This window comes from Seriola dumerili, unplaced genomic scaffold (assembly GCF_002260705.1).
Source record: "Seriola dumerili isolate Sdu_G_001 unplaced genomic scaffold, Sdu_1.0 BDQW01000068.1, whole genome shotgun sequence".
Lineage (NCBI taxonomy): Eukaryota > Metazoa > Chordata > Actinopteri > Carangiformes > Carangidae > Seriola > Seriola dumerili.
This window is the reverse complement of record NW_019174323.1, coordinates 14,181,490-14,208,332: the sequence shown is the minus strand read 5'-3', so window position 1 is coordinate 14,208,332 and position 26,843 is coordinate 14,181,490. Positions and strand designations below refer to the sequence as shown.

The window sequence follows — 26,843 nt, the reverse complement described above, 5'->3', positions numbered from 1 at the left end:
TGTAGTATTTAGAATAAGATTCAGCACCACATCAGGGTTAGTTTTACACATGTATACATCTGACCTGCCAAGACATGACTGTGTGTGAAGTATGTTTACTTTAATAGAATTGTATTGAAAATGCACAGACCTTGATGGCTTGAAACTGCAGGTCGAGTCTGGCTGTGGTGGTGGAGGGAGATCCAGGTCGAACAGTTGCTGCAGTGCCGGCAGGAACCAGCAAAGGGACGAAGCGGTTGGGATTAGATGCCAAGACGTCTCTTAACGGCTTAGCATCTTTGTGTTTCAGAAAACTCTGTATATGAACAAATACACATACTGTAAGAACAACACGAAATTACACATGGTACGACTAAGGAGAACTATGGTCACTGAATTGGCTCAACAACTGTAACAACACATTTACAGACACATGATACGGAAAATTAAGAATTTTTACTGGGAGTGATCCATCTCAATTTGGTTTTAAAAGGACCACTGAGCCTCGCAACACCCAATATATCCCTGATTAAAGTCCATTAGTGAGGCAACAAAAAAGCAAAATGCTGTTCTAATGGCAAATGTGTCAATGAAAAGACTGAAGGGACTGCTACTTAGAGCTGCCAGTCTCTGACCATGAACATGCGGCTCCACTGGGGGTCATTGAGCGTCGCCTCCATCATGAACAGCTCCACTGTCTGAGATGGGTGCCGTGTCAGGAACTTGATCAAAGGCTCCCTGAATGGACTCCCAGCCTGACACAGGAGGGATGAGTGAGGGAGGAGAGGAGAAATAGCAAAGGAAACGGGCTGAAAAAGGAATAATTTCATCAACATAAATGCAGATTTATATTTTATCACTTTCTTCTGAAGATCGGCGCTGATTAGCAGAGTTTACAGATGTTCACATCCATTAAAGCATAACTATGGTCATTTTTTATCTTCAAGCTATTTCCTCATCTTTTCCACTGAACTGTTTGGGCAGTGATCTTCAATGTACTTGCTAATCCTCCAATGGCCTTTACAGTGTGTGAATCTATGATGTTTTTATGTTACTTCTAAAGCAGGGTTGGACAATTCCTACAAGTCTGTCTCAAGAATGGAGCTGATGTCCTACCTCTATGAGCATGGCCCTTTCTGTCTTCATGACTACCTCCAGCAGAGGTTTGACCAGAGTCTGAGGGGCGGCTGGGATCAGGTGGAAAAGGTTAATGATGGCAGAACAGATCTTCATCTCCTACAGAAAGAGTCAGAAAAAGAGAAGAGAGGGAAGAAGGGAGAGGATGAAGTTTTTGGAAAGATGATGGGGACTAGACACGGACATAATTTCTGACAGACAGTCTTGATGGACAGCCACTGTGGAAAGACAAGGATGAATCTTAGTCAAAAGGTAGAAGTTGTCTATCATCATTAGGTAAATAACTTCCGGCAGGAAAGGTGCAGAGCACTACGCTCACATGAGCTCTTGGATTAAATGCACGAGGTACAAATATATTAAGGACAACATGATGATAATCTTCATAAACCTTGTAACAGCGATATCTTGGAGCAAAAGTCAAAGGTAAAAAGGGAAGAATTGGACATTTTTAACAGTGTAATTTATGAAATTAGAGTAAGGCTGAGATGACAGTTACAGTTTCTAAAGACGACCACAGACACATGGGACACAAAAATACGGGGCAACTTCACCAGCACCACTGTTACAACATCGGTTCAGTTCACCAGCACAACATTGGTTTAACTATGTTTCAATCACTGACAGAGAGTAACCAACAGAGGGCGCAACACCAGGTCACATCTCACCTCAACACCCTCCAACGCAGGCTGTACCGGAACGGGAAACAATGATCAGAGTCAGCAGAGCAGTTCGTGTGTATTTTTGTGTGGCTGTGTGTTGTCTGTCTTTGTTCCATATGGAAGGTGAGGAGATAAGACAGGGTGATAATGAAATGAATGGGACAGCAGCAACCTTTTACGGGTGACCTAGGGAACAACTATTCTCAGCGCTGGGTGAATAACAGGGCAGTGGGCAGAGCAGAATGTCCGTCGAGAATCCAACACAGAACCTATGGCATTTGCAGGAAAACACTCCTCTGACAGATATCAGGTCATAAATACAGAAAGTGACATTTTGTTCTGGTTAAACCTTTTCCGTCAAATTAAAATAGTTTTACTCCTCCTCACACCTCCTCACACCACTCCGTATTCTCCTCCTCTCTGTCAAAACCCTCTGTCATGCCTACATGTCTTCAGGCCATCCTGCTCGGCCCTGCTCCATCCGTCTTTCTCCAGTTTTTGTCTTTATCATGCTTGGCTAATTGACCCCATGACCCTTGCTTTATTGTCACTGCCAGCTTTGCTGTCAACAGGCACAAAGACCACGAGCTGGAGGGAGGGAGAGACAAAAGACCAATTTGCATCTAATTAACGCACCATTTTGATATGGGGAAGGATGAACTCACATAAAAGAGCAGGAAAAAAAATTTGCTTTATTTCTACGATGGGGAGGCAGCTGTTTTTCCCCTCTTTCTCTCTCACCTTTCCTCTGCCTTTACAAGGTTATCTGTCGGGAAGATAATGAGGAGATGCAGCGCTGGGCCCACCACCGCCTGCCTGGCGCCTAATTAATCATTGATTGTAATATGGCCACTCACAGCTCATCTGGGAGGAGGCTACATTGAGGAGGTGTTGACTACATGTGACTATGGCTTTGTGTGTATAAGGGGCAATTTCTCTACCCCTTCAGTGAGAGCTGTTTGGTTTAGGCAGGAAAGATCAACTGAACAAAAAAAAAGTTCCAGTAGACAGCTGTATTGACCCGTTCCTACAGGCTATAACTGCTTCTGTATTGCATTCAAGCAGGATTTCAACTACAGTAGATGAAAGAAACAAGACACATCTACATGTCATGAGTGATGGAAGCGTCTAGTTCATATTTCAGTTCTCCGTGCTGTAAGGTGTGGGTATGGGACAATCTGAACTGTGTATACTTACACTGCCATCACTGCGCTGGCCTCCTTTGTGTGTTATAACAACCACTTCCATCCACTTCCTCAGATGTTGCTGGGAAAGAGAGACAATAAGATAAGATTTAGATTTTGTGTGTGTAGTGTGTGTGTGTGCTTCAACAGGTAGAAAATGGCACAAACAAGGACTGAATATGATCTCCTCAAGAGATTCAAGTAATAAATAACAAATGTTCACTTTATAAGCAAAACATCTCCTGCAAAGCTCGGTTTAGTTATGAAACTATCAGAGAGTAGGCAAGTGACAACAGTGACTGTCACACCATGTTTCTCACTGTGTATTAAACGATGAGCCCTGCTGACTTTGCTACACCAAAAGTATTAAACTATGACACAGCTGCCAACAAGGATCGTATCAGCATGTGCCATACCCGTTAAATATTTACTAGTATATGTCACAGGAACAATATGTTGTGGCAGTCCAAATCTTGAGCCACATTCCTATGTCTTTATGATTATATTATTTTTACTACTCTTTATTGTGGTTGTAAAAAAAATAAATAAATAAACATAAACACATTTTTAAATATTAACCTGTGCAATAATCAAACCTTTAAAAGTAATCAGATTCTTAGAAACTCTGAAATAATCTATAGTTTAAACCCTATCTTTGAATAAAAGACACCAAATAAACATCGTGGGATGAAGAAGAGGCGGAGGACAGAGGTTTAGGTTTTTCTCACCATCATCTGGTCACAGAACTTGTCATTGAAAGAGTTGGGGAAAAGTCGCGTGACAGAGGTCAGGCGGTTCACCACGTTCAGCGTCAGGCTGCGGTAGTCACCCAGCATCATTAGTAGGGGGCGCATATGAGTGTGGATCTGGTCCACTTCAATGGTAGCACCTTCCAGGAACTAAAATAGAATGCATGAACACATCGTGTACAGTTTGAAAAAGTTCAAATTAAACCTTTTACAATTCTTAAAATAAATATTGCAAAAGAAACAAGGTACAAAATCAATATTGGGTATGGTTGTGCTGTTGAAAAACTGGAGGTGTAGTTTTTAGCCTCCAATTAATTTATATGTTATTATCATAACTCAAAATACAGGCTTGTTTTGCTCTGATAAACCTCTGAGGAATCTGTTGAAGCTATAAAATATTATTCAGATCTGTGACTAGATCTTTTTTCAACCCAACGCATTAAACCAAATCATTTTAATTTCCCTTCCACAAATAATTTTTCCTCCACATCAGACCTGGCCTTGTCAGGCTTTCCAGCCCCATGAACTGCTCACTACCCCCTTGTGTCTCCATTAAGGAACTAAGGCCACTCAAATGAGGGCATGGCCAGCCGTAAACAAGCACACATGCCAACACCAAACACTGATGACGCACACCCACACCCTCACACAGACGGGAGGGGAATGATGCATGGCAGCCACATTCATTTTCCTCTCAGCACTGAGAACAAACACTCCATCCTGTATCGATCGGGCCATGGCAACGCTCATTAAGGCTGGCAGGGCAGAGATGAAAGAATGGAAAGAGAGCAGAGAATGGCCAGGCAAAAAAAATAAATAAATAAATCACAGGATAGTGAAAAGGAGTGACAGTGGTAAGGGAAGAAAATGAAGAACATAGAAATGGGAAGAAAAAGGGCTTCGGGGGTAGATGGATAGAGGTTACGATGGTATGGATACTTTGATGAATAGATGTAGGGATGGTTCAGGAGAGTGTGATAAAGCAGAGGGAGGTCCATATGAAGATAACTGGGTGGGGAAATGGTATGAACGGAGGAGTAACAAAGGATTTCTAAGATGGTAAATGACGTGAGTGATACAGATAAAAGACTTATGGAGCAATAAGGAAGAGAACTACGAAAAACAAGATAATAAAAAACTATACTTAAAACAAAATATAGAAAACGAACAAAACATTAGATGAAATAAAGATGCAAATAGATAAATCAAAAGGTGAAAGCATAAGAGTGACGCAGTATAGGTCCACTTCAAAGGTGTAGAGGCAGAGTCTTTAATCCAGATTTAGAAAGGTCATGTCTGTGCGTCTCAGGCTGTTTTTGCTCAAAGGGAGTTGGACTTGAAGTGAGTGATATGACGCAGGTCTGAGCTTTCTGAGTAAATCGATAAAGTCTTGAAATTAATCCAAAATCAATTCAAAAGCAAAAAGGTAGTAAATGTAAAGACGCTAAGATCGAATTGAAGTTAAGCCAGTGTTGCCTGGCGACAAACCTCTTGCAACAGTGGCTAGATTGTGGATCATGAAAATTTCAAAACGCAGCCTCCCTGAAAATTTCCACATCATTGTAATGGTGAATGTCAACTATAAAAGCGCCAAGCAGTACATTTTCCTCTTGGGCTTTGTGTACAAAGAAATCATGATATTGAGATAAATTATGTGTGTATTCTACAACAAAAATGCACTGGTTATACTTGGTAAAGATAATGGGGTTTGGGGGGCGAAAACAATTTCAGGTGCGACATTTCTTATATGTCGCCATGTAATGTGTTATCACCTGAATGTAAACCAATTACAAAGCAACAAGAAAGTGATAGATGTTGCCCTGACCTTCCTCATGCACGCCTCTCCCGCTTCCTGTAGTTCATTGTTGGTGGAGTTAAGGGCTTTAAACAGCGCAGCAATGATCTTCTCTCTGGATTGTGGCAAGTAATTACAGGCTGCCAGGGCATCTACGCAGGAAAGACAGAACATCAATAACATATAGACAATAGATGATGATTGATAAATAAATAATCCAAACATAACAAGATTCAGATCTTTTAATATATTAGTAAACTAGTTATTAATCGAGTTCACATAACGGTGAACGAAAGATAGAAAGAACAATCTCTGCTAACATGAAAGTAGTTAGACTAATAAATTCTAATTAAAACTGTTCATTTCCCCACGAATAAGGATTTTAGATTCAGGAACAATTTGCAATGAACACAAAAGACAAGTAAGCATCAACTGCAAAACTCAATATTATACAAGGGACCCCTAAGTTCAGCGGGGCGCACTCACTGAGGGCAGCGATGCGGAGGGGAACCAGGGAGGGAAGGCTCTTGTAACAAGGCAGTTTCATTAGAGCAGCATCCTCTGCCTCACACAGGTTCAACAGCTTGAAAGAGAGGGGAAAAACACACAGAAAGGTCAGAGGTCAAGACTGCTAAAAGTGGTGATTTAAGATATTTAGGTTTCTTGCATACCTCTGTGTAGAAAACTTTGTGCTCCATGACATTAAGGTCCATTGTGAAGAGACGGGGCTGCAGGGTGGTGCAGAAGGTGTTGCCCTCCATCAGGCCGATCTGGGCGTTGGCAGGCTGGTGGCGGAGCAGGTGTTTCTTGGGAGGAACCATATCTTGCAACACCTGAAGAGAAGAAAACCCCATGAAAACACACAATTTATGTGGATCAAAAGATATTTTCTATTTCACTCATTTTTTTCACAAAACTTGAGTCTCTCAGAGGAAGACGGTTCATGATCAGACAAGTTCCTTCATTGTAGTCCATTTTGTGTTCAAGGTGAAAATAGAGGTGGGTTTTATGTAAAGGTCTCGTCTAGCACAGCATTAAATCACAGTACACATGTAGAAAACTTTACAGTCCTTGGTGTTACCTCTTTGTGCGGCTCCATGATGACAGTAACACTCTTGCCGGTGACCTGGGCGAGCACCTGCAGAGAGTGCATGGCCTGCTTTCTGACAGTGGAGTTGGGAGAGGTGACCTCTCGGACCAGGTCATGCGTGACCATGTGGAAAGACTTATCCTGCGCAGCCAGCAGCTCCTCCGTCTTTTCTTCATCTTTCAGTGGAGTGGCACAACGCACCAGCAACTGCTCCAGGGTGGTCTTAGCCATGGCTACAGCCCCATTTGACACCTGTGTGAAAATCAATAAGTTAGTAGATACAATGCCAAAGCAATAAAGGTGGAGTGGTGCGACAAGAAAGAAAGGTTACGTGCTGTTACAAAAGCATTTGTAAAACATTGTGGGACGACAAAAGGCGACCAAAGACGGGTAAATCTTTGCACTCAATAACTAATTAATAAACACAGATGTCCCTTCCACCCTTTTGAAATTGTTATAAAATATTATAATATGCACAATTCTTTTTGTATTCTTTACCTCTCCTGTGAGGTCCATCATGACGAAGAGCAGGGCCTTAAGAAAAGTGAGCTGGTTCTGTAGCACCCAGATCAGAGGCAGTCTCTCCATCAGGAACTTGATGGACACCACACCGCCAAGCTTGGCGTACCAGGCCTGCTCATAGCAGCAGGCGCACAGACGCTCCACAATGTACGAGAACAAGGGCAGCTGACATGCCTGCAGATGTAAACAAGAGGCCGGAGTGATTAACTGATTACCATTAAAAGACTAAACATACATGTATATGAGAGCATAAATCAAACACTCATTCATTTCAAAGTGAAATCATGTCTTAAGTTATCTTAATGGCCAACACAATTTACCACAGTTACAAAACAATGGGCACAATGAGCCGAAGTGCCAATGTGTTTATTCAGTTCACAGATTAATGAACCCTCCAGCACCCTCCTCCCAATTACTTACCCTCTCCTTGGAACCGAGGATGATGCTTGCCACGTCAAAGATGACGGCCAGTGCCACCTCTCCAATCTTACACAGCTCCTTCTCCTCATAGGCCATGCAGATAGCTATGGCATCAATCAGAACCAAGGGATCCATGCCCTTTGAGCCATTCTCCTCACTGTGGAACATGGCTGTGCTTGGCTGGCTGCCTAGCTGGTAGCACTGCAGCAAGAATGGCCCTGGGGTCAAGGGATAGGACAAAATTATGTTTAATGTGAAATATATCAATTTTAATATAAAAGATCACACTTATGTGTTACAGTACATGTGACTTAAATTTAAGTTTCTATCTGTCTTGTATTAGATGCAAAATTATAAGTCAGACTTTTCATCAGAGAAAGGACAAAATTGGAAAGTGACAGATTTTCTTCTGCAGTTGGGAATAGATGCCGATGCCAGGGCAAAACAGAAAGCTAATATTAGATGAAGAGAATACGAAGAGCAGCAGTCCCTCACCACACTGCTGGGCCACAGCGACCATGGTATAATGGCGAATCAGGCTGGCTACGAAGGGCAGCGCACTGGGCCTCAGGTCCTTTATCACAGCAGACATGAATGCCCCAGTCAGGGCCTGTTCAAACGTTCTGCGGGCAGGCGTGTCTTGTGCTTTGTAGCGGTGAGAGATGATGACATTGGGGATCCACTTCTCAGTGAAGCTAATGGGGGAGAAAACCACACAATGAATTAGAGGATTACATATTAACAAGGACAACATATTAATATGTGACAATGGTGCTGAAACTTTCTTTAAGCTGGAAGCCCAAAAATCATTTAATGGTTTGTGTTCAGCCCATTTGCTCAAAATTTCAGAGTAAAGATCCATCTCCATTACCTCTCTGCAGGCCCCAACCCGGTATCTCTGATTCTTATTGTCCTTACATTTTCTCTCTCCTCTTAGTTCCTTCTGCCTCTCTATTCCTCTGCCTCCCTCTTTGTCCCCTGTTGGTATTTTTGTTATTTACTGCAGCTGAAGGCAACTGGGCCGTGGTGTGATTGAGCAGCTGTTTTCTCCATGCTTGAGCTTGTGTTTTATAATGCCACACGCCAGGGGCAGACCTGATGGATCACTTCATTTCATTATTGCCATTTAAAAGACTGCTCTTTGGAGGAGGAGAGAGAAGAACGGGGGCTGAGAGGAAAGGGAAAAGGCAAGCAAGGAATGTGGCGGGTGGAGAAAGTGGGGGTGGCACAGAATGTCAGATCAATTGCCCTTCATTTATTTGGAGGCCTGCCACTCCAGGGCTGCTACGTTCTCCCCAGTTGGCATTTTATGAATTGCTCTATGTGTCCTTTTTTTCCCTAAACTGAAAGGCTGTATTTACAGTGACCAAATACTGAGGCAGAGAGAGATGCTGTGAAGAAAATAAAGGACGGCAGAGAAAGAAAAAAAAAAATCAGTCAAAATCCTTCAGGAGAGAGAGAGACAACTCAAATCGAGACATCTGACAAGAGGAGGCAGCAGTGCAGCCCCCTTGATCATAACTGACACACTTCATTATCCCCACAGAAATGTGCACACAGACGCATTCATGTGCATGTGTGTGTTAGTGCGTAATGACAGGAGAGTGTAAGGGGCATGGTGCAGCGTAAACAGACAGGGGAAAGTCAATTAGCCCCTGCCCAGAGATCAATGATGGTAATGTGACTAACCCACCCGGCAACCACCTTCCCCTTCTTGTTTCTCTGTTCATGTATGTGTTTCTGCCTCGCAGTGAAGCCTGCCAAAGGGTGGGTGGGGGGCGCCTGCAAGTGTGTAATTAGCGATTCCCGCCCCTGAGACAGAACTGATGAGCCAGTGTGTGTTGGGGAGAGTGGTGAAGACATGACGTGAGTGACTGAAAAATAGGGCATGTCAGCAGGTGGCGAGACAGGGGTGGAGGTGGTGGGGCAGAGATACAGAGCCGGTGTGTTAGGTGGGGTTGAGAGACGACAGACAGGGAGGGAAGGGGGAAACAGTGTACATGGGGTGGAGGTCACACTCTAGTTAGGCCAGGTAAAGGATAAAGAGGGGGATGATTGATCAGAGACCTGGTTGTGTACAGACCCAATGACAAACGCGTGACATGTAATTTTATCGCCTCCTTCTGTTTATGTAGATTAAAGTAGCCATCTACTGTAGCAGCAACACAAAACATAAATATACTGAATATTTCCTGAACAACTAGTAAATCAAAATATATCAAGACACTGTAGCTGTTTATTCTAGATAAAACTAAATAAAACTATATTTTCCTTATAAAAGAAGTCTAACATCTATATTCTAGTACTGAATAGTGCATTGCTACTGAAATAACAATTAATCAATTGTAAATTAATATTACAATAACAGCAACATCTAGGCATATGCTACAGACAAAATCAAGCCAAGAATGTTTCCTTACTTGGGATGAGACAGAAGCTGGTAGAGGGCATGCTTGTTGTCATCCAGACTGGTCATGGCCACCAGGAAACACTTAATGACCTCCCAGGCCTGTCGTCTGTAGTAGGGCTCTGTGTTGGCGCTCTTCAGACAGTCTAGAGCCGTCTCTATCGCCTTGGAAAGAACATAACAAACAAATCATTTCCATTCTGAAATGACAAGTTGCAAAAGGCTGATATTCTCAAATTATTAACATGGGGATAGAACTGCAGTATACAACTACATACGTAAATATATATATATGATTAATTTGCAGGAAGTAACATAGACACCATCTGGCCAAGCAAAGGTCATTATGATTTCTACATTATGGGCTGACAAGCCACAGCAGCCAGGCACTTAAAAAGGGAGAAAATGAACTAATTAACGCCACTCAGAACAGAGGGGAAAAGATTAGGAGGATGCGAGAATAGGAAGGATGAGAGGAGAGATGAGGGAGCCGCATAATTGAATTGTGGACCTGTCAGTGTATTAGGATATCGGGATATTTCTGTCAGGACTGGGACTCTGACAAGTATTCTATTATAAGTACTAGCAGTGGTTTCAGAAAGCATTCTGACCCCGTCACTTTTTGCGCATTTTAATGTGTAAATGGATAAAATTGGCATTTTTTTCCACCAATCTACTCTCAAAAACCCATAATAATATGGTGATTTTTATAAAATGCTAATTTGTTAAAAAATTGAAATCTGAGATGTCATATTTACAATTCACTAATTGGAATAATAAAGTATGTATGTATATCTATTTGGCACCTAATTCAGTACTTCATAAATCCCCCTCTGGCAGCTATAACAACTTCTTCCTGGGTATGTCTCTATAAGCTTTGCACACCTGAATTTGTGCAGTCTATCTCATTCTTCCTGGCAGATCCTCTTAAACTCTCTCAGATTAGATGTGAAATGTCTGTGAACTGCCATCTGCATGTCACCCCATGCATGTACAGTCAGACTTGCCACAAAGTCACTACAGCGTTGTTGTATTTATACTTCTGGTCATTGTCGTGATGAAAGGTGAACAGCGGGTTTTCTTCAATGACCTCTCTGTTCTTGGCTACATTTATCCTTCCTTCATATCTATCCAGTCTCCCTGCCACTGAGAAGCAGCACGACGCTGCCACCATCATGCTTCACAGTAGGGTGGTGTTAGCCAGGTGACGAGCAGCGCCTGGTGTTGGCCAGACACAGTGTTTCAAGTCCTGCCTACAGCAATACATTTTTTTTCCTCATCAAACCAGAGAATCTTTTTCCTCATGCTCCCAGTCCCTTAAATGCTGTTTGGCAATCTACAAGCAGACTGTCACATCCTTTCTACTCAAGAGTGGCTTCTGTCTACCCACTTTACTACAGAGGCCTGATTGATAAGAGTGCTGCTGAGATGGTCATCCTTACAGCAGGTTCTCTCATCTCTGCAGAGGAGTAGCTCTGATTGAAGACTGATTGTTAGGTTCTTGGTCACCTCCGTGACTGAGGCCCTTCATGCCCGGTTACTCAGTTTTGCCGGTTGGCTAACTGTAGGAAGCGTCCTGGTGGTTCCAAACGTCCTGCCCTGATCTACGCCTCACAACAATTTTATTGCAGTGTTCTACAGAGATTTCTTCACGGCTTGGTTTTTGTCCTGAGACGTAATTGTGGGACTGTACATACACAGGCATCCGCCTTTTTGAACTTTGTCCAGTCAATTCAATTTGCCACATGTGGGCTCCAATCAAGTTGTGGCCACATTAAGGAAAATTAAATCAGAGTTGTACCAGGTTGTACCGGACCACAGTTTGGAGTGCCACAGTAAAACCAGACTTTTATAAATGAGAGATTTCATCTTTGGATTTTTAATAAATTAGCAAAACTTTCTAAAAACATGTTTTCACTTTGTCACTATGGATCAGTGAGAGTAGTCTGATTGGAAAAAATGGCAATTGTATATTCTCGTTTAAATGAATACAATGTAATAAAGTGTACAACAAGTGAAGGCATCTGAATACTTTTTGAAGTTCCTGTAGATATAAAAAAGAAAAGACTCTGGAAGCAAACTTCTAAGAAAACACAGCTTTCTACTTCAGCCTTTTAAGAGTTCGAACTTACAGGAGAGTGTTCAGAAAAAAACAACATTCAAGAGGAAAACGGGAAATGGAAAAGAACTTGAAAGGCAAAAGAAGCGAGAGAAATTCTGAGATATGCAGCTTAAATCCCCTGTGAGTGTTTTTACACGTTGTACTACCTTGATGAGATTCAAGTTATTCAGATCACTGTTATTTGATCTCTCTGTCTACCTTACAGCACTTTAAGCCTTCTCTCCCTCAATGTGCCAACAAACCGTATGGCTGCATCAAGAGGCTGCAAGAGATTCATGCCTTCAGTCTGAGCATGTGGGTGTGCAGCATGTGAGTGTGTGCGCTGCCTCTGCTCGTGATGATGGCAAACACACAGATGGATAGCCAGAAAGAAGGAGCAGCCATTAGTGAGAGTAAATAATGCCGTCATGGTGGCCCACACTAGATTGATGATTACTGACTGGGGATGAGGAGGAGAAACAGGAGATGAATTTAATTACCTGGAGGACACACACATCTCCTCACTCACTCCATCCCTCACACACACAAAGCCCTGACAAGGATATATTGCTCTCTGTGGAGAACAATAATGAGGAATATCAAGCTGTTTTACGTTTAATTCTCTCTTTCCAAAACTGAAATACAAAAGTAAGAAAAGGGGAGAAATGGGATTCAAACTGGTTTCAAGCAGTGTTCCAGAGTGACCTCTGCAAACAACTTAAAGTGGACATCATCATCATATCTTACCTTCTCCATGGGCAGCTGTATGGACGCCTTGCAGTCAGTGAATTCGGCCTTGATGCTGGGCCCCTGGACCTCAGTCACCACATAATGCAGCCTCTGAGACTCCTTCAGCATCTTCCTGTTGCTGCCTCCAAACTTTCCCAACACCCGATAAGCCACATGGGAGATGCTCTCTGCTGGGTTGCGGAGCGTGCGCCACAAGGCCTGGAGCAAGCGGGTGAGGAGGAGAAAAAAAAACGTAAATGGAAGAAAGAGAAAGACGGCACTGAACTGCATATTATAAAATACATCAACCAAACGCTGGCTGATAAGTCACTACCAGTTACTAGCAATTCTGCTAGATAAGTAGCCATAGTCACAGTCACTACCAGTTACTAATGGGTCAAAGGACATGCACACAAGATTACAAACATTAGTCGCCTTCCATAGTTCAGGGATGATTTTTTCTGGTTTAGTGAGATGTATGCAGGTATTGCCCTTCTGCCCGCTGACCACTAGAGGGCAGATATACTAACAGGTACTGCATAAATGATTCAATAATTGTCTACCAGTGAGTTACTTCTAGATCTATTAATCTGAAAAATTTATATTTCTGTGTCCTGCCAATCGGCTCAGTAAGAATTGCACTGGGCTGCACAATGAATCATGATGATGAGAACAATCCCAAACCTGCATGAGCTCAGCCCTGACAGGCTGAATGTGGTCGTAGAGGAAGTCAGGCTGCAGGTTGTCTACACACAACTCCAGGGTGCGTAGGCCCTGGCTGACCAGGGTCTGAGAGCCGTTGAGGGCAGATACCAGCGGATCCATTAGCATGGGTAAGTACGGCAGCAAGGAGCTCAGTCGCACCGGCACGGTCAAACACAACTCCACAAACAGGTCCTTCATGTGTTGCTTGTGAAGGCCACTCTGTAGCATGTTCAGACCTAATTGCACAGAGGAGATTGGGAAATGAATTTGAGGGTGGCTCGTGTGCGGATTATACTTTTGCACCTTTGTCAAATACAATTTATCTAAACTTAAGAGAAATTATGTGCGAGGCTTTACCTTGCAGAAGGTTCGGCAGAAGGGGTAAAAACTCCTGGTAGAGTAGGTCATGGCTGCCTCCACCAATAGAGCGGAAGAGAGCTCGGAGAAGCAGGAAGTAGTTGTAGGGTTCCTTAGCTGACTGGGCCAGTTCCATAGAGCTGTTCACGATCTTGTGGAGGTGTGGCTGAGGAAAAAAGGGACAGTCACACTAATAAACACTGCCTGAGATAAAGAAAAAAATAGCCTAAAAAATACACTAAAACCTCTACTTACTTTCAGCATCTGTTCATTCTCTGCAGCAAATAGTGACACTGAGCCAAAGACTAGTTTGAAGAGCTTGAGGTAGAGGTTTGAGAGTTCAACATTTGAGCCCATCTCTGGCAGTCTTTCAAGAAGATACTCCACTAGGATGGTGGCAAATAGCGCAGATGTTGACAGGTTGGCCAGGAAAGAGTTTGCAACAATCTGGGATCACAACAGAGAACAAACATAGAATTTGAGATGATGAAATCAGACTGAGTATCTCATTATCTGAAAAATATATCACTCCTTATACAAAACTAACACATTTTAATTGTATATGAGATAGCATGTACCTGTAATGCATAGTTCTTGGAGATTCTCTCCACCATGTATGGCACAGTTGTCTGAAAAATCTCCTTGAATGTGAGGGGATTCATCATGGTGAAGACCCCAGCAAAGTGCTCCAGAACCTCCTTCTCCTCCTTCATGCGTACAGTCTGACAGTTGGCTACCCTGATGTATGTCTGCTGGTTATTAGCAACCTGGACCTGGTCAGGAGAAAAAGTTGTTACACTGGGATGTTGATCAATTGAAAACCTCTCTTTTTATAAGAGCTACGTCGTACCGACTTGTACATATTTGTTAGTGAGTTTTATATGTGCTTGCTCCTCCACAAACTTCATTTCGTGTTTGTTTTATCATCACTACACAAACAAGAATACTGATAGTATAGTGAAGATCTTTTGTCATACCTGGTAGATGTCCAAGGCCTGCATGGCATATTTGACCAGCTTAATGTAGATTTGGGTCTCCTTTGGCTGAAGCTGCTTGTTAGGAATGAACTGAGCCTCTGGAGAAAATTAAAAAAAAACAAACAAACAGAAAGTTGGACAGTGCATGTAGGCAAGTCCAAATCAAATCAAATAATCATTAATACATATGCATTTATATGCTGGGTGCCTAAAGTGCCTGTTGCTGTTGCATGGATCCGTGTCCTCTCACCTCCTGGGGCCTTGCAAGAGGTGATGCCCCAAGTAATCGTCTTCACTCCACACACCAGGGTCTTGACTAGGCTGCGGCAATCGGACACCTGAAATGTCTGCTTGTCTTCTTTTTCACCAGGTCGGTCAAAGGGCGTTGCTGGCGGTTGAGGTGCTGCAGCAACGGGTGTGGGGGGAGCAGGAGGTGGAAGGGCGGGGGTGGTGGATGGAGTGGGTGTGGCTGGTACCCCGGGTAACGCCCCCGGGTCGACTACACCCATCTCTGACTGAGGCTTGCACTTCTTGAAGATGGAGACAAGCTGGTAGCGTGCAATCGTGTGGAACTTCAGCACAAACACCTGAAGAGGAAGAGAGGTGAAAAAACATTACTGCATCTCTTCAGTGTGTATCAAATATACATCACTGCCTTTTGTATTGATCCCAGCTCTGTGCTACCTACCTCCAGCATCCTCATCAGGATGTCCCGTCCATTGCCGTTCTCCTGCTCTGACTTTGAGCGGATGCAGTCCACCAAGTTGAGCAGTAATTTGCAGGACATGGTTTGGATGTTACTAGGAAGTGACTCATCATCAATGTTTTTGGCAAAGAGCTGCACAGCTAGGGATAAGTCTGTCAGGGGCAAATTCTGACGAACGTGGTGCACCAGGTCTGCTAGTGTGCTGTAGGCCAAGGGTCTGGAAAGTAAAACAGACATGTCACTGTGACATTTGGAGCAGAATTATAGTCATATTTCATGACTGAATGCTAGTGAAAACTGAAAAGTCTGTGCTCCAGTGAACTGACACTTTCTAAAAAGGCAGAAAAACTAGTAATCATAGAAGTTTAATACAGGAAAAGCTTGACAGATATGGAAAGTAGCTGCAGATGCAACTGAAACTGGCATATGTAAGGGAGAAAGAGAAGGTGAGGTAATGAGTGACACTGATAGTCCTGCCAGGTCTCATCCAGCTGCCTCGTTTGCTATGTGGTACTAATGTGAAATGACAGCTATTTTGTTGATGAGGTGAGCTAGTTTGGCATCTGAGGAGGGTTCAAGGAGGTTTTCGACCTAAGGGAGGATGTGTGGGCAGTTTGCCCTCTGGAGATGCAGGTGTACATGACAGCTTGACAGTGCGATCTGTGCTGCAGTGTTGCAGTTGCAGTCAACTTCCCTGAGAATTTTGGCAGCACTGAGAACTACCTGATTAATATGCTAGGACACTTAACATGCACCTGGCTGGGAAATCAACCACGAGGGGGGGGGGGGGGGTCAAATTATTGTGAACACACACAAAACTCACCTAAGAGTCTCTCGTGCAGTGTAGCCAGAACCGATCAGGATGGATTCATCAAAAAGTTTGTCCATACAAGGAATAAACTCTGAAACACAATGAGATACATTTTCATGACATGAAAAATGTCTGCCCAGAAAAAGAAGTGGTGCGATACATGTTGTTAATGCTTAATTCTAACAAGACAAAGGAACAATAAACGTACATAAAATAATAGAAATGCTTGTTGTATTAAATACAACAAATGTAATAATAACCATATCAATGCCCCTTTCCCTACTGTGGCAGCAAAGTATAACTGTCACCCGAACACCTAATTATGGTAAAATAGTTTCCTGAGTTTTCTGCGGCTCCACGAAGCAAAATCTCTCGCAGAAAATGAGGCGAATCACTGAAAATAGTTTCAGCCACAGAAGCAAGACGAAATTCACAGTATAATGCAGAAAATAGCCCCAAAATGTGCATCACCGTCTCAAGATTTCATTGATGGGTGGTTGAGCTTTTATTCCATTTCATTCAGTCTCACTTTCCACCGCTTAGTCTCCAAATCTAAATTAGGTGCTACAGCCACAGTTTGACAGCTAATAAAAATGTTATTTCAGAAGTGTGAAATGTGAAAAATTAAGTGTGACTTGGCAGGAAAATCTAGGCTGTTCATGTTTTGACCAGGATGAACACCATAAACTACAATTAGCCTTAAAGTTTCTTCAGCTTTCACGGATTAAAAAAGTGCTTAAAAACAAAATGCGTATTATGAAAGAAATATGAACCATTGAAAAAAAATAAATAAATTCACAAAGCCTTATTTTCCTGTTTCACACTATTATATATGATGCTTATATGAATTTGTGTGTGTGCACGTGTATACATACGGCTGCGTAGGTCAGTTGTGAGAATGTGCTTGGCTGCGATGAGAAGTTCCTTGCGGAGGTGAGCAGTCTCAGAGGGGCAGTTGGACAGCAGCTGCAGCATGCCCTTTACCATCTGCTGAGAGTACTTCCCTACCAGGTCCTGATTGGGCGAACACACACACACACACACACACACACATATAACAATATATGTTTAAAAACACAATTAATTTTAAAAATGTACTGTATTCTGAGACAAGCTTATTTCTCCAATAAAATTACTAGCATTTCTAGACCAACACTTCCACATCTCATATTTTGGGCCCATGTTCGATATCTTTTAGTTTAATTTAAATTTCTGCAGCAGTACAAACAACAGACCACTAACTCACATACTAATGGAATTTTTCTCGAGGTGAGTTAGAAGTTCTTTATATGGTATTATCAGTGTTTCTTATGTTTGTGCCAATTGTGGGTTTTTATTGACTCTTACACCATCCCTATTAATGTCTGTGCACAGAGTAAGGAGAGTCGGAGATAGCTTCAGAGGTGTGATTCATTTTTGTTCAGTGTAAAAAAACAAAAAAAACAAAGTAAATACAAAGTCTTAATTTAATTTTTCAAAGAATCAGTTTTATCTTTATTCTCCCAAGCTTCCGTGTCTTCATATCAGTGAGCACATAATATTACACTGTGCTTCCTGCCAATCACCTGGCACCCACAGGAAGAAATGAAATCTTGAAATCAAACCTTCAAAACAATGTTTCCTTGATTCATTATATCTACGTCTTTATATTCAAGGGACATTTGTAGTTAGTAGTTAATGTGAAACCAAGTTTGACTAGAGGATGCATTTAAAAATTCAAAGTATATATACTATACACTGCAAAACACTGGTGAGTGGAACCATACAGTGGTGCAAATGAAATGGCTTTAACCATAAATGACAACTATTTCCTTTAAAGTGGGATGACTCATTGAGCCTATTCATTAGCAATGGATGATGTAACATGCAGCCATCAAAACAGGCGTACCTGGTAGATTCGAATGATGTAGGCCAGAAATGACAGTGTCTTAATCTGTGCAGCAATGAAGTCTGCATACAGCTCCTTGTTATAGAGCTTGTGTTGCCTGCAAAGGAAACAGAACGATTTACATACAAAAGCCATTTAGTTCCATCAAAGACATTAATGATGTTGTATACCTGCAGTAGGTGGCAATTACACGGGTTGAAATTGTGCATCTACATATGGGAGTCAATTCTACATGGGTGGCTTGTTTGTTTGCGTCACAGCGGTTACTGCACGTCAGAAGGAAGCTCTCTCTCTATACCTGCTAGACACTGCTGAGGTATTTTTTCTAAATTAACTCTGCTCCATTTCCTTCCTGTTCAGAATGCTTAACACAACTCTCTTCCTACCCTGAGAGGTTTCACCTCCTGCTAAGCCAATTCCTACAATTTTAACTTCTCCAAATGGATTTTAACTCCGGCTCTGGCAGGCAAAGTGCCAAGCAACACCATCAACAAACTTAGTGTGAGAGAGGAAGAGGAGAAAAAAAAAAATCAATTCTCTTAAACGTGCCCAAACTCATTTCGAAGGCTGTAAAGTGAAAATGAAATTTGTTAAAGGCACACTCAAACACCTGTCTCAGACACACTTGCACAGCGCACATACAATATGAGCGTGCGCGTTAACAAGCATACACAAATGCATCTTACCTGGCCTGTGGAGACACCTGGAGCATGATGGTGTTCATGATGAGGGGTACAAACTCTGACACCACATTGTGGATGTTCAGCTTATATAGCTGAGGGGCAAGAGCAAACACACAATCCCAGTAAATGAGAAACCAACCCCATTTAAATACAAACATCATCACAGCTGAAGGAATTCATCCCAAAACGCAATATTTTCATATGTATTTTTAGCAGAAAATATGTCAAAACTTTCATGATTCCAATTAAATTGCAGATGAGTCAGTTCAATTAGTGGTGTCAGAATCTTTGCAACTTAACTTCCATCTCCAAAAAGAAAGTGCATTTTACACTAACTTTTTTTTAAGGTCAAAAAGCAGATAGGCCATTTTATAGAGAATCGTTTACTTGTTCCTTTTATCAAACCACATTACCAAAGGTTAATGTGAGAAAGGCTGGGTTTATTTAGAAAGTATTTCACTTACCTGATACATCAGCACCACTATGATAGGGAGCTCTGCCAGCACCTTGAGAGACAAAGACCCCCGTGGAATGATGGTGTGCTGGAGGTAGAAATAAAAGGAGAAACATAATGAGAAGACTGTAATGACTGAGTGATGCAACTGCTGAACATATAAAGTGATTGTGACAAACACACCATTGCTGCAGTAAAAATATCCAGGGCAAGTTTAAGTTAAAAATGTACGATGTTTCTGATTTTTCTAAGCACAGTCTTTATATAATGAAGATCAAAATTAATTTTAAGGAAAAGGATCTTCAATAAAAGGACCACGTTTCTCAGACAGACATTAAGTGCGTGTGTTATAAAAACCTTTAGTTTACCCTGAACAGACGGATATTTATTTAGCCTCAATAAAATTCCTCTTGACCTTACCAACAATCATTGCTGGCTATAACACCATAACACACTTGAATCCCAGATGTCACATTATCAATCTTCCACATATTTAGGGATCCCCTAGTGAGCTATGATTATATATTTACCAATGTAAAACAAGCCACTGCTAAAAGAGAGCATAATGTACCTTCTACATCTTTTCTATTTAAGAATAAGTGCACTTTGTGGTCTCTTCTGTTGGTGTGCCCACACAGTGCACTACTACCATCCAGTGGTTAGAGACAGTACTGTAAAAATATGGAGTATAAATACTGAACAAACTGTTGGGTTAGCTTACTGTTCGTGTTTCGCTGTCTTCCCTCTCAGGTGCAGTCTTAACCAACACAGAGGTGATCATCCCCACCATTTCTGGAGAGGGAACTGTGTTCTCTGCTATCACCTGTGGGTTCTCAAAGTACCTGGCCTGATGGGAGTAGAAAGAAACAATGGTTAGAGGCAACAGAGGAAAACTAAACAGACATGTTTGGAAAGGAAGAAAGGCAGAGAGGAGAGGATAGTGACAAGTTACTTAATGCCTCCAGTAAAAAACTTGATCAAATCACAACAAAACACAGTCACCTGATGTGGGCGATGTACTTACAACAACTTTGGGAAGGTCTTTATAAATCTGCTTCACAAAGTCCAGAAAGTGATGAATCTGAGAAGATTATGGAAAACATGACAATCTGAGACTCTAAGAAAATGTTCAAAAGTTAATTTTTTCATGAAGAATGAGAGGAAAAACAAAATACTGGGGGAAAATCTGAAAGACTTCTTTTTTGTGAGCTAAGAATTTCTTAAGCTGAGGACAGCCTTATCAAAATCACTTTCAAAATGTTTTCACAACTCAAGAACTCACCTCCTGGGAGATTGGAGGGCGGAACTGTTTGTGCAGCTCAATGATGATGCGAAGGCATATCAGCACATTTTCCTCACTTTCAATCTGGAAAAAACAAGGGGGGAAAAATGCGTGAAATAACCATTCAATAGCTCCTGTATGTGTGGCATACCTGCATATATATAGCTAATTTGTTTGTTTTTTTTACTAGTACCCACAGTGACTTGTAAATTCCAATCATCATCTGCAAGTTCATCATTTTTTCATCCAATGCATTTCTCACAGCAATGAACCCCACATATTCAGTCAAACTTTGTATAATGCCTACTAAAGAACACACCCATTACAACCACATGCAAAATGTTGGCGAATTTGGCAGGTGGTTAATATTAATGTATGTTATTATGTGCCTTTACTAAGCTTTGAAAACAGACTAACAGTTAGAAAATAAGGCAAAATCAACTTCTGGAAGTAAAATATTCAATACAGTTTTAAAGTAAAATGAATGAATGAATGGTGCAAAACAATAAAATGCAAAACGTTGTCTTGTAAGAGATTAGGATTCATACCTCCAGGAAGCGAAACATCACAGACAGGATGTTCTTGGTGTGTGGACGAAGGTGTTCATTTGTTGGGATGCGGTGGATGATCTCCAGCACCAGCTTTCTCAATTGCTGAACAAATGGATAACATTTTTAAGTAAATAATCTCACGTACACTTAAATCATTTTATGTGATCTAGTAAGCCCTTGTCTTTAGCCTCATACCTGTGTAGGTTTTTCCTGAAGGAACTGCACCTCTCCATCTTGAAGAAACGTGAGGAAGCGAGGGATAATGTGTTCCAAGAAGGTGGAGTACTGAGGTGAAGATGTCACATTCTGAAATTGACAAGCCCAAAACATTTTATGACATGAAGCAACTCAGAATCTCAGAAACAGTAATGTTTCAAAGCTGTGACACTTTTTTTATGCTTACTTCAATGCATCAGAGAGAAAAGTATTTTTCAAGTTTCCACTAATTTAAAAGAAACTTGAACAATTAAACTTTATTGGGATCCATAAAACCAAAAAGATCCATCATTATCCATCAGCTGAGACAAAGAAAATGAATCCTCTCCATCACACACAGAGAACATTCATCAAACTCACCTCAAAGTTCTCGCTGACCTCCTGCATCATCTTCAGCTTAGTTTCATCAGCTGGAAGTTGAAGGACAGAGCACTGCCATTAATCACACTTGCTAATGATACAGTTTCACTTTTCATGGTTGTCTCCATGTGCTCAGCAGGGATTCTCAGATCTTATCAGTTTTACTTTCAGCGTCCAGATTGATCAAGAGGTACATCAAGAAACACACTCTCACTCAAACACACTCACACAGACAAGCACTCTCCCAGACACGCGTACCTTTGACTGGACTAAAGCGTATCGCTCTCATCACATCGCCCATGCCAAGCACACGTGTCTAACCTGAACCATCATGTATTTGCTGACACTAAGCAGAAAAAAGTTCAATGCAATGACAAAATAATTAATATGCAGGAGAAATTTATTCTTTGAATTTCTAACTGAATGTGTAACTCCAATAATTATTAAAAGACCTATTTATTTTTATGTGAATCTTTTAATTCATTCTTACATTAAACACTTTACTAACCTTAAAAACTGAAATTGAAAAACTAAATAAACTATTGATTTAAAGTAACTGATAAATTGCATTTTCACTAATCCATGCTGCATCTGATTATCTGCTCATGTTGGAAAGGATGACAGCAGCCCAAATGTTAGCATGAAATTAAAGGTGAAATGTAAGGAAATGATGAAGTGGAAAACCTCGGATCTAACTCGCTGCAGATAAAGCACATCATGTGTGGGTGCCAGATTACTGCTGTATAAAACGCTTTGTATACAGTAACAAAAAATGTAAGTACAAAACCTGCATTTGATACTATAAATGTGACTACATACAAATAGACATTTACTGAAAGTGCATAGATTTGGGGCTACCTTAAGTCATTTTTCACACATCTGACATTGCTCCTGTCTACATCTCTCATGTCTTGCAAAACACTTGGCGATTTATGAACTTACGAGTGTTGGTGTCTGTGAGCGCTGCCACAAACTGCAGGTACTTCTTCATGAGTGTGGTCTGGTCCACCACAGTGGGGCTGGGAGCAGGCACAAAGGCCATGGTGGCAGCTGAGACAGACTGTGCTGCTGTGGGGAAAGAGGGCAGACAGCAGTCTGCACAGATCTCAGTGTGATCTCATGTACACTGCAGAGATGAGAGGAAAGAAGTGATTTAAAACATTCGTACTGAAAACGATGCTTCGTCTCTTATTTAAATGTAACAAATGGAACTTCTATTTTGTCAATATTTTTTTAGAACTCTGATGTTACAGGAAAATGACAGTGTCTACAAACAACATGCCCCTGAATGGGCGCACAATGATGACATCATTAGGAGCATCAGCTAGCACAATTTTTCGACAGCATTTGTGAATTAAAAACGTGGTTATCGGCGTCGAAATTGTAGCCCACCGGTTATTAAGAGGCCTTACGCGCTTATTCGGACTTCCAATAAGCCAGAAAAGTCATATATCATATTAATTCTGCAAAACATACTAGCAACCGTTAGCTAGTAAGCTAACTTCCTTAAAGAAAGAAAGCGCTCGCACATCCCCTGGCGTTAAACTCTGTTAAAAACAATATAAACACAAGCAACAGATCACAAGCACCTTAATCAACATTAAAAACTCCAAAAACTACCCGTGGAGACTGTGGAAAACACGTAATATTCGTAAGGTTTATAATAAAAAGCGAGCCGTTTGCACTTACCGAGCAGCACAGACAGGAAGCTATCGCTCTGTATGCGCGGTGCTAGTGCCGCTGCTGCCGGGAGCCTGTGAGATGAGTGATATTCCTCCGCGGATTGTTTATCATATTTTCACTTTCAGTGTATATATACTGTGTAATATGTTAGACTGATATTGATTTATGCAGAAAAATGATGCAATCGATGTTAATTTCCGTGAAAATATGTTATGTTGGTTCCAACGGTTTATCTTAGTACTAGCGGAAGGATACACCAGTGGCTATAAGACCATCGTTTTCGATGGTCTTCGAGCTCCGGGGAACTAAATGTGCGGTGAACCGCGCATGCTCCCTGGCGACAGTTCCATGGATTTATGTTCAAACTTGGCATTGAACCAGAACTTGATACTATGAAATGTGGAGCCGTTTGAGGCCAATGGTAATGTATGTCTAGTCTATGAATTTACAATATTATGTCTACCGCTATGTTAAATGCATGTTTTTTTTTGTGAATGAGACGAGTTTCTTTTGTTCAAATGAAACTTAATTAGTTCTTCCTCCAAAACAGGGCCTGCTCCATCCCTGTACATATTTCAGGGTCATTTGTGTCAGAATACTTTCTAGATGAACTGTTTCATTCATATCTTTACACCTGTCATCATTTATAGTAGTTCTACTGATTCTGAGGAAGTACAGAAATTGCGAGAGTACCATATGTGTATCTTTTAATACATGCATCTATAGAGCAGGTAACAAGGCTGCAGTTGTAAATGTAATTAAGTTGTTCATGGATTGTTTTAACAAGAATCCATCAAGTTGTAGTTGTAAATTTTTATAAGTTGTAAAGTCCTTTATGGACCAGATGCTCTGCAGTTCTTTTTCAGAAGGTCAGTGCTCAACTGGTTGAGAGGAGGGGTCTTCCCTATGAATTAAAGAGCTTAAAATACATACAAGTGTCATGCTGGAGAAGAATATACACCGGCTAGTGGGATATTTCGCAATGTTGTAGCTCAAAAGATCTTTGTGACTTTAATTTATATGGTTACAAAGTATGAAGAATTATGAGAGATGAGCCATGAGATGGAAAAACACTTGAATAGAGTTGAGGTCAATCATTCATTTATTCACTGTTTTAATTAATGTCTTCATACTGTTGCGCTAGTTAGTGTGGTTTGTTTTTACCACAAGATGGCAGCCCACTGAACATGACCTGTAGGACTGTAAGATTGACGTGTTCTGAAATCCTCAGTGCTCAAAGTAAAACATGCAGATTGTCAATAATAACCAACTGCATTTCATTTCTTGATTTGAGCACATCATTGGCCATGAGATCCCTTTGAACAAAATGTATAGACATAGGCATGAAGCATTGCAAACATTATACTTCAACATTGTTTTTTTATCTGATACCCGGTATAGACTTTTTGAAGAGAACAAAACATCGGAAATTGGGCAGAGATCTTGATCTTCAGGGTTGATTTTTTTAATAATAGACCTTCATAAAACTGGGACAGTGCTAGAGGAAAGATGTGCAACATTTAGTAGAGGTGAGCCAGGAGTCTGGAGAAAGGGTTATTGTGGGGTTTTTAATAATTTTATTTTTTTTTCAGTTGCCAAAATATTTTGATTTTTCAGTGGTTGTTCTGGTTTTCATTGACCTTCTAGACGGCTTTTTTTTCAATTTTCTCTTACATTGAGTTGGCCAGTCAAACAAGCAAATCAGTTAGCATTTAAAATCCCAGTATATTACAGTTCATGATCATTTCAAAGACAAATTTTGTTGCTGCCATATACGCGTCAGTTGTTCATAAATGAAAGAGTGTGTGTAAGGCAACATGACTTGAGATTTTTCCCCCCATAACGCTTGTTTAAATAGCTTTGGAAATAATGAAGTCTGGTTGAAAGATGGTCATTATTTATCTTGCCTAATCTATCAAGCCTCTGTCTCCTGCCCACATGCTTTGCTAATGGGTTTTAATTCACAATTCTCTCCTTCACAACCTCCTCCATCCATAGAGTGAACCCACTGGCAAAAGACTGCAGAATGAGATATTCCTTTCGGTGAATGTCACATATAATGTAAGAGATAATTTGACATATAACGTGACATTCTCATTCTCTTTACGCTTTCTGTTCCCTAAGTAATAATGATCTGCTAAAAGATGTTTGTCTCGGGCTTATTGCACTGTCCTGTTCATTTCATTAGTGGGTTTTTTTTTTTTTTTTCTTCTTTTTTTCTGACAGAGGCTTTATACTGAGAGGGGAGAGTGGATGACACACTGGTTCTGCGGCTTTCCAAAACCACTCATCTGTCCATTAGATTTATGTTTTTTCAGTGCACTATTCTGGCTGCTGATGCCCTCGTGATGAAGCTGGATCACCCCTGCATTATTTCCCATATAAAAAGAAGTGCACTTTCCTTGAGACTGAGTCAGAATCATCAACAATGAACCCTGAAAATCTATTCTTGCATCTAAAGCTTCCATGTGCATTCATTCTTTTTACCCATATGCACTCCCGAGCTCTGCATAATAAGAGGACATGTTGCCTGTGGACCAGGCAAACAGTGCACAGCAGACAGTTCTCCAGCTTTGGCAATATGTTGTTATTGAAAAATTAGATTTCATAATGACAGTGTTGTATCTAGTGTAATCAAAGTTGATTTTTTTCCCATTTCCAGGAGCTGTTTATAAATCAGCTGGTTTATCTTGGATTGGCAGGTAGCTTTTGTCTTTGTCACCCGGTAACCAAATAGGCGAGACGTCAGAGTAAAATATTCTGTTTAACCGAGGGAGGCAGAGTCTGTCACTGATGATGGTAATTGGTTTGCACAGGCTTTGCAAACCCTGTGTTCTGTGGCAGTTGGGTTGTCCGAGAATTTATGATCATGACAAAAATATTGTAGAGCCAACCTGCTTAAGACTGGCCAGGCCAGATTCAGACAGATATAGTTATCAGTTACTTTCAGGTGAAGCTTTAAGGGAACACTGAACTTTAAGTCGCCCTATCTAACAATAAAAGCATCATAGAGAAATTGAATTAATGTTTATAACACATTGTAATGTAAGCAGATATAAGGACATTCACCAGCAATTATAACATTTACTATGAAGACACATTTTATATAATTACAACCGTTTTTTACCGCCAACCTTTTTGTCTTGCGACTCCTCATTAACAGCCGTGTCTGATTTCCACTCTAAACTTTCAGACAGTTTCAAAAACTCACCAGAGGCCAAAAGACGTTCAATTTTTTAAGGTAAGGTTTACAGTAAAAAAAAAAATGAACACAGCTTTGTGTAGCTATTTAACTATGTTTTTTCTTCTCTTTAAATAATATGAATCATATGAATTATTAGTTAAAAGAGTATTCATTGAATGAAAGCAGCATGGTCACAGTGTGGGACACACAGCTC

At 41.1% G+C, this 26,843-nt stretch overlaps 1 protein-coding gene across 1 annotated transcript in view; it reads right to left on the bottom strand.

The window, feature by feature from the left end:
• trrap (transformation/transcription domain associated protein) overlaps positions 1-23,537 on the bottom strand; it is an 80,739-nt gene extending 57,202 nt beyond the window's left edge. The window contains exons 1-35 of the mRNA XM_022742431.1: positions 23,452-23,537; positions 22,705-22,888; positions 21,763-21,812; positions 21,382-21,492; positions 21,184-21,288; positions 20,636-20,719; positions 20,378-20,434; positions 20,075-20,200; positions 19,364-19,441; positions 18,903-18,991; positions 18,217-18,313; positions 17,204-17,342; positions 16,341-16,419; positions 15,500-15,734; positions 15,062-15,398; positions 14,812-14,909; positions 14,413-14,607; positions 14,090-14,281; positions 13,835-14,000; positions 13,457-13,713; positions 12,791-12,991; positions 9,956-10,107; positions 8,031-8,230; positions 7,536-7,753; positions 7,092-7,289; positions 6,585-6,845; positions 6,175-6,336; positions 5,990-6,086; positions 5,534-5,655; positions 3,688-3,858; positions 2,973-3,041; positions 1,782-1,802; positions 1,096-1,215; positions 615-734; positions 131-295 (exon numbers count right to left, since the gene is read on the bottom strand). Of these exons, the coding sequence (XP_022598152.1) occupies positions 131-295; positions 615-734; positions 1,096-1,215; positions 1,782-1,802; positions 2,973-3,041; positions 3,688-3,858; positions 5,534-5,655; positions 5,990-6,086; positions 6,175-6,336; positions 6,585-6,845; positions 7,092-7,289; positions 7,536-7,753; positions 8,031-8,230; positions 9,956-10,107; positions 12,791-12,991; positions 13,457-13,713; positions 13,835-14,000; positions 14,090-14,281; positions 14,413-14,607; positions 14,812-14,909; positions 15,062-15,398; positions 15,500-15,734; positions 16,341-16,419; positions 17,204-17,342; positions 18,217-18,313; positions 18,903-18,991; positions 19,364-19,441; positions 20,075-20,200; positions 20,378-20,434; positions 20,636-20,719; positions 21,184-21,288; positions 21,382-21,492; positions 21,763-21,812; positions 22,705-22,804 (4,872 nt within the window). The 5' untranslated portion in view covers positions 22,805-22,888; positions 23,452-23,537. The remainder of the gene's footprint in view (positions 1-130; positions 296-614; positions 735-1,095; positions 1,216-1,781; positions 1,803-2,972; positions 3,042-3,687; positions 3,859-5,533; positions 5,656-5,989; positions 6,087-6,174; positions 6,337-6,584; positions 6,846-7,091; positions 7,290-7,535; positions 7,754-8,030; positions 8,231-9,955; positions 10,108-12,790; positions 12,992-13,456; positions 13,714-13,834; positions 14,001-14,089; positions 14,282-14,412; positions 14,608-14,811; positions 14,910-15,061; positions 15,399-15,499; positions 15,735-16,340; positions 16,420-17,203; positions 17,343-18,216; positions 18,314-18,902; positions 18,992-19,363; positions 19,442-20,074; positions 20,201-20,377; positions 20,435-20,635; positions 20,720-21,183; positions 21,289-21,381; positions 21,493-21,762; positions 21,813-22,704; positions 22,889-23,451) is intronic.
• Positions 23,538-26,843: the final 3,306 nt, after the last annotated feature.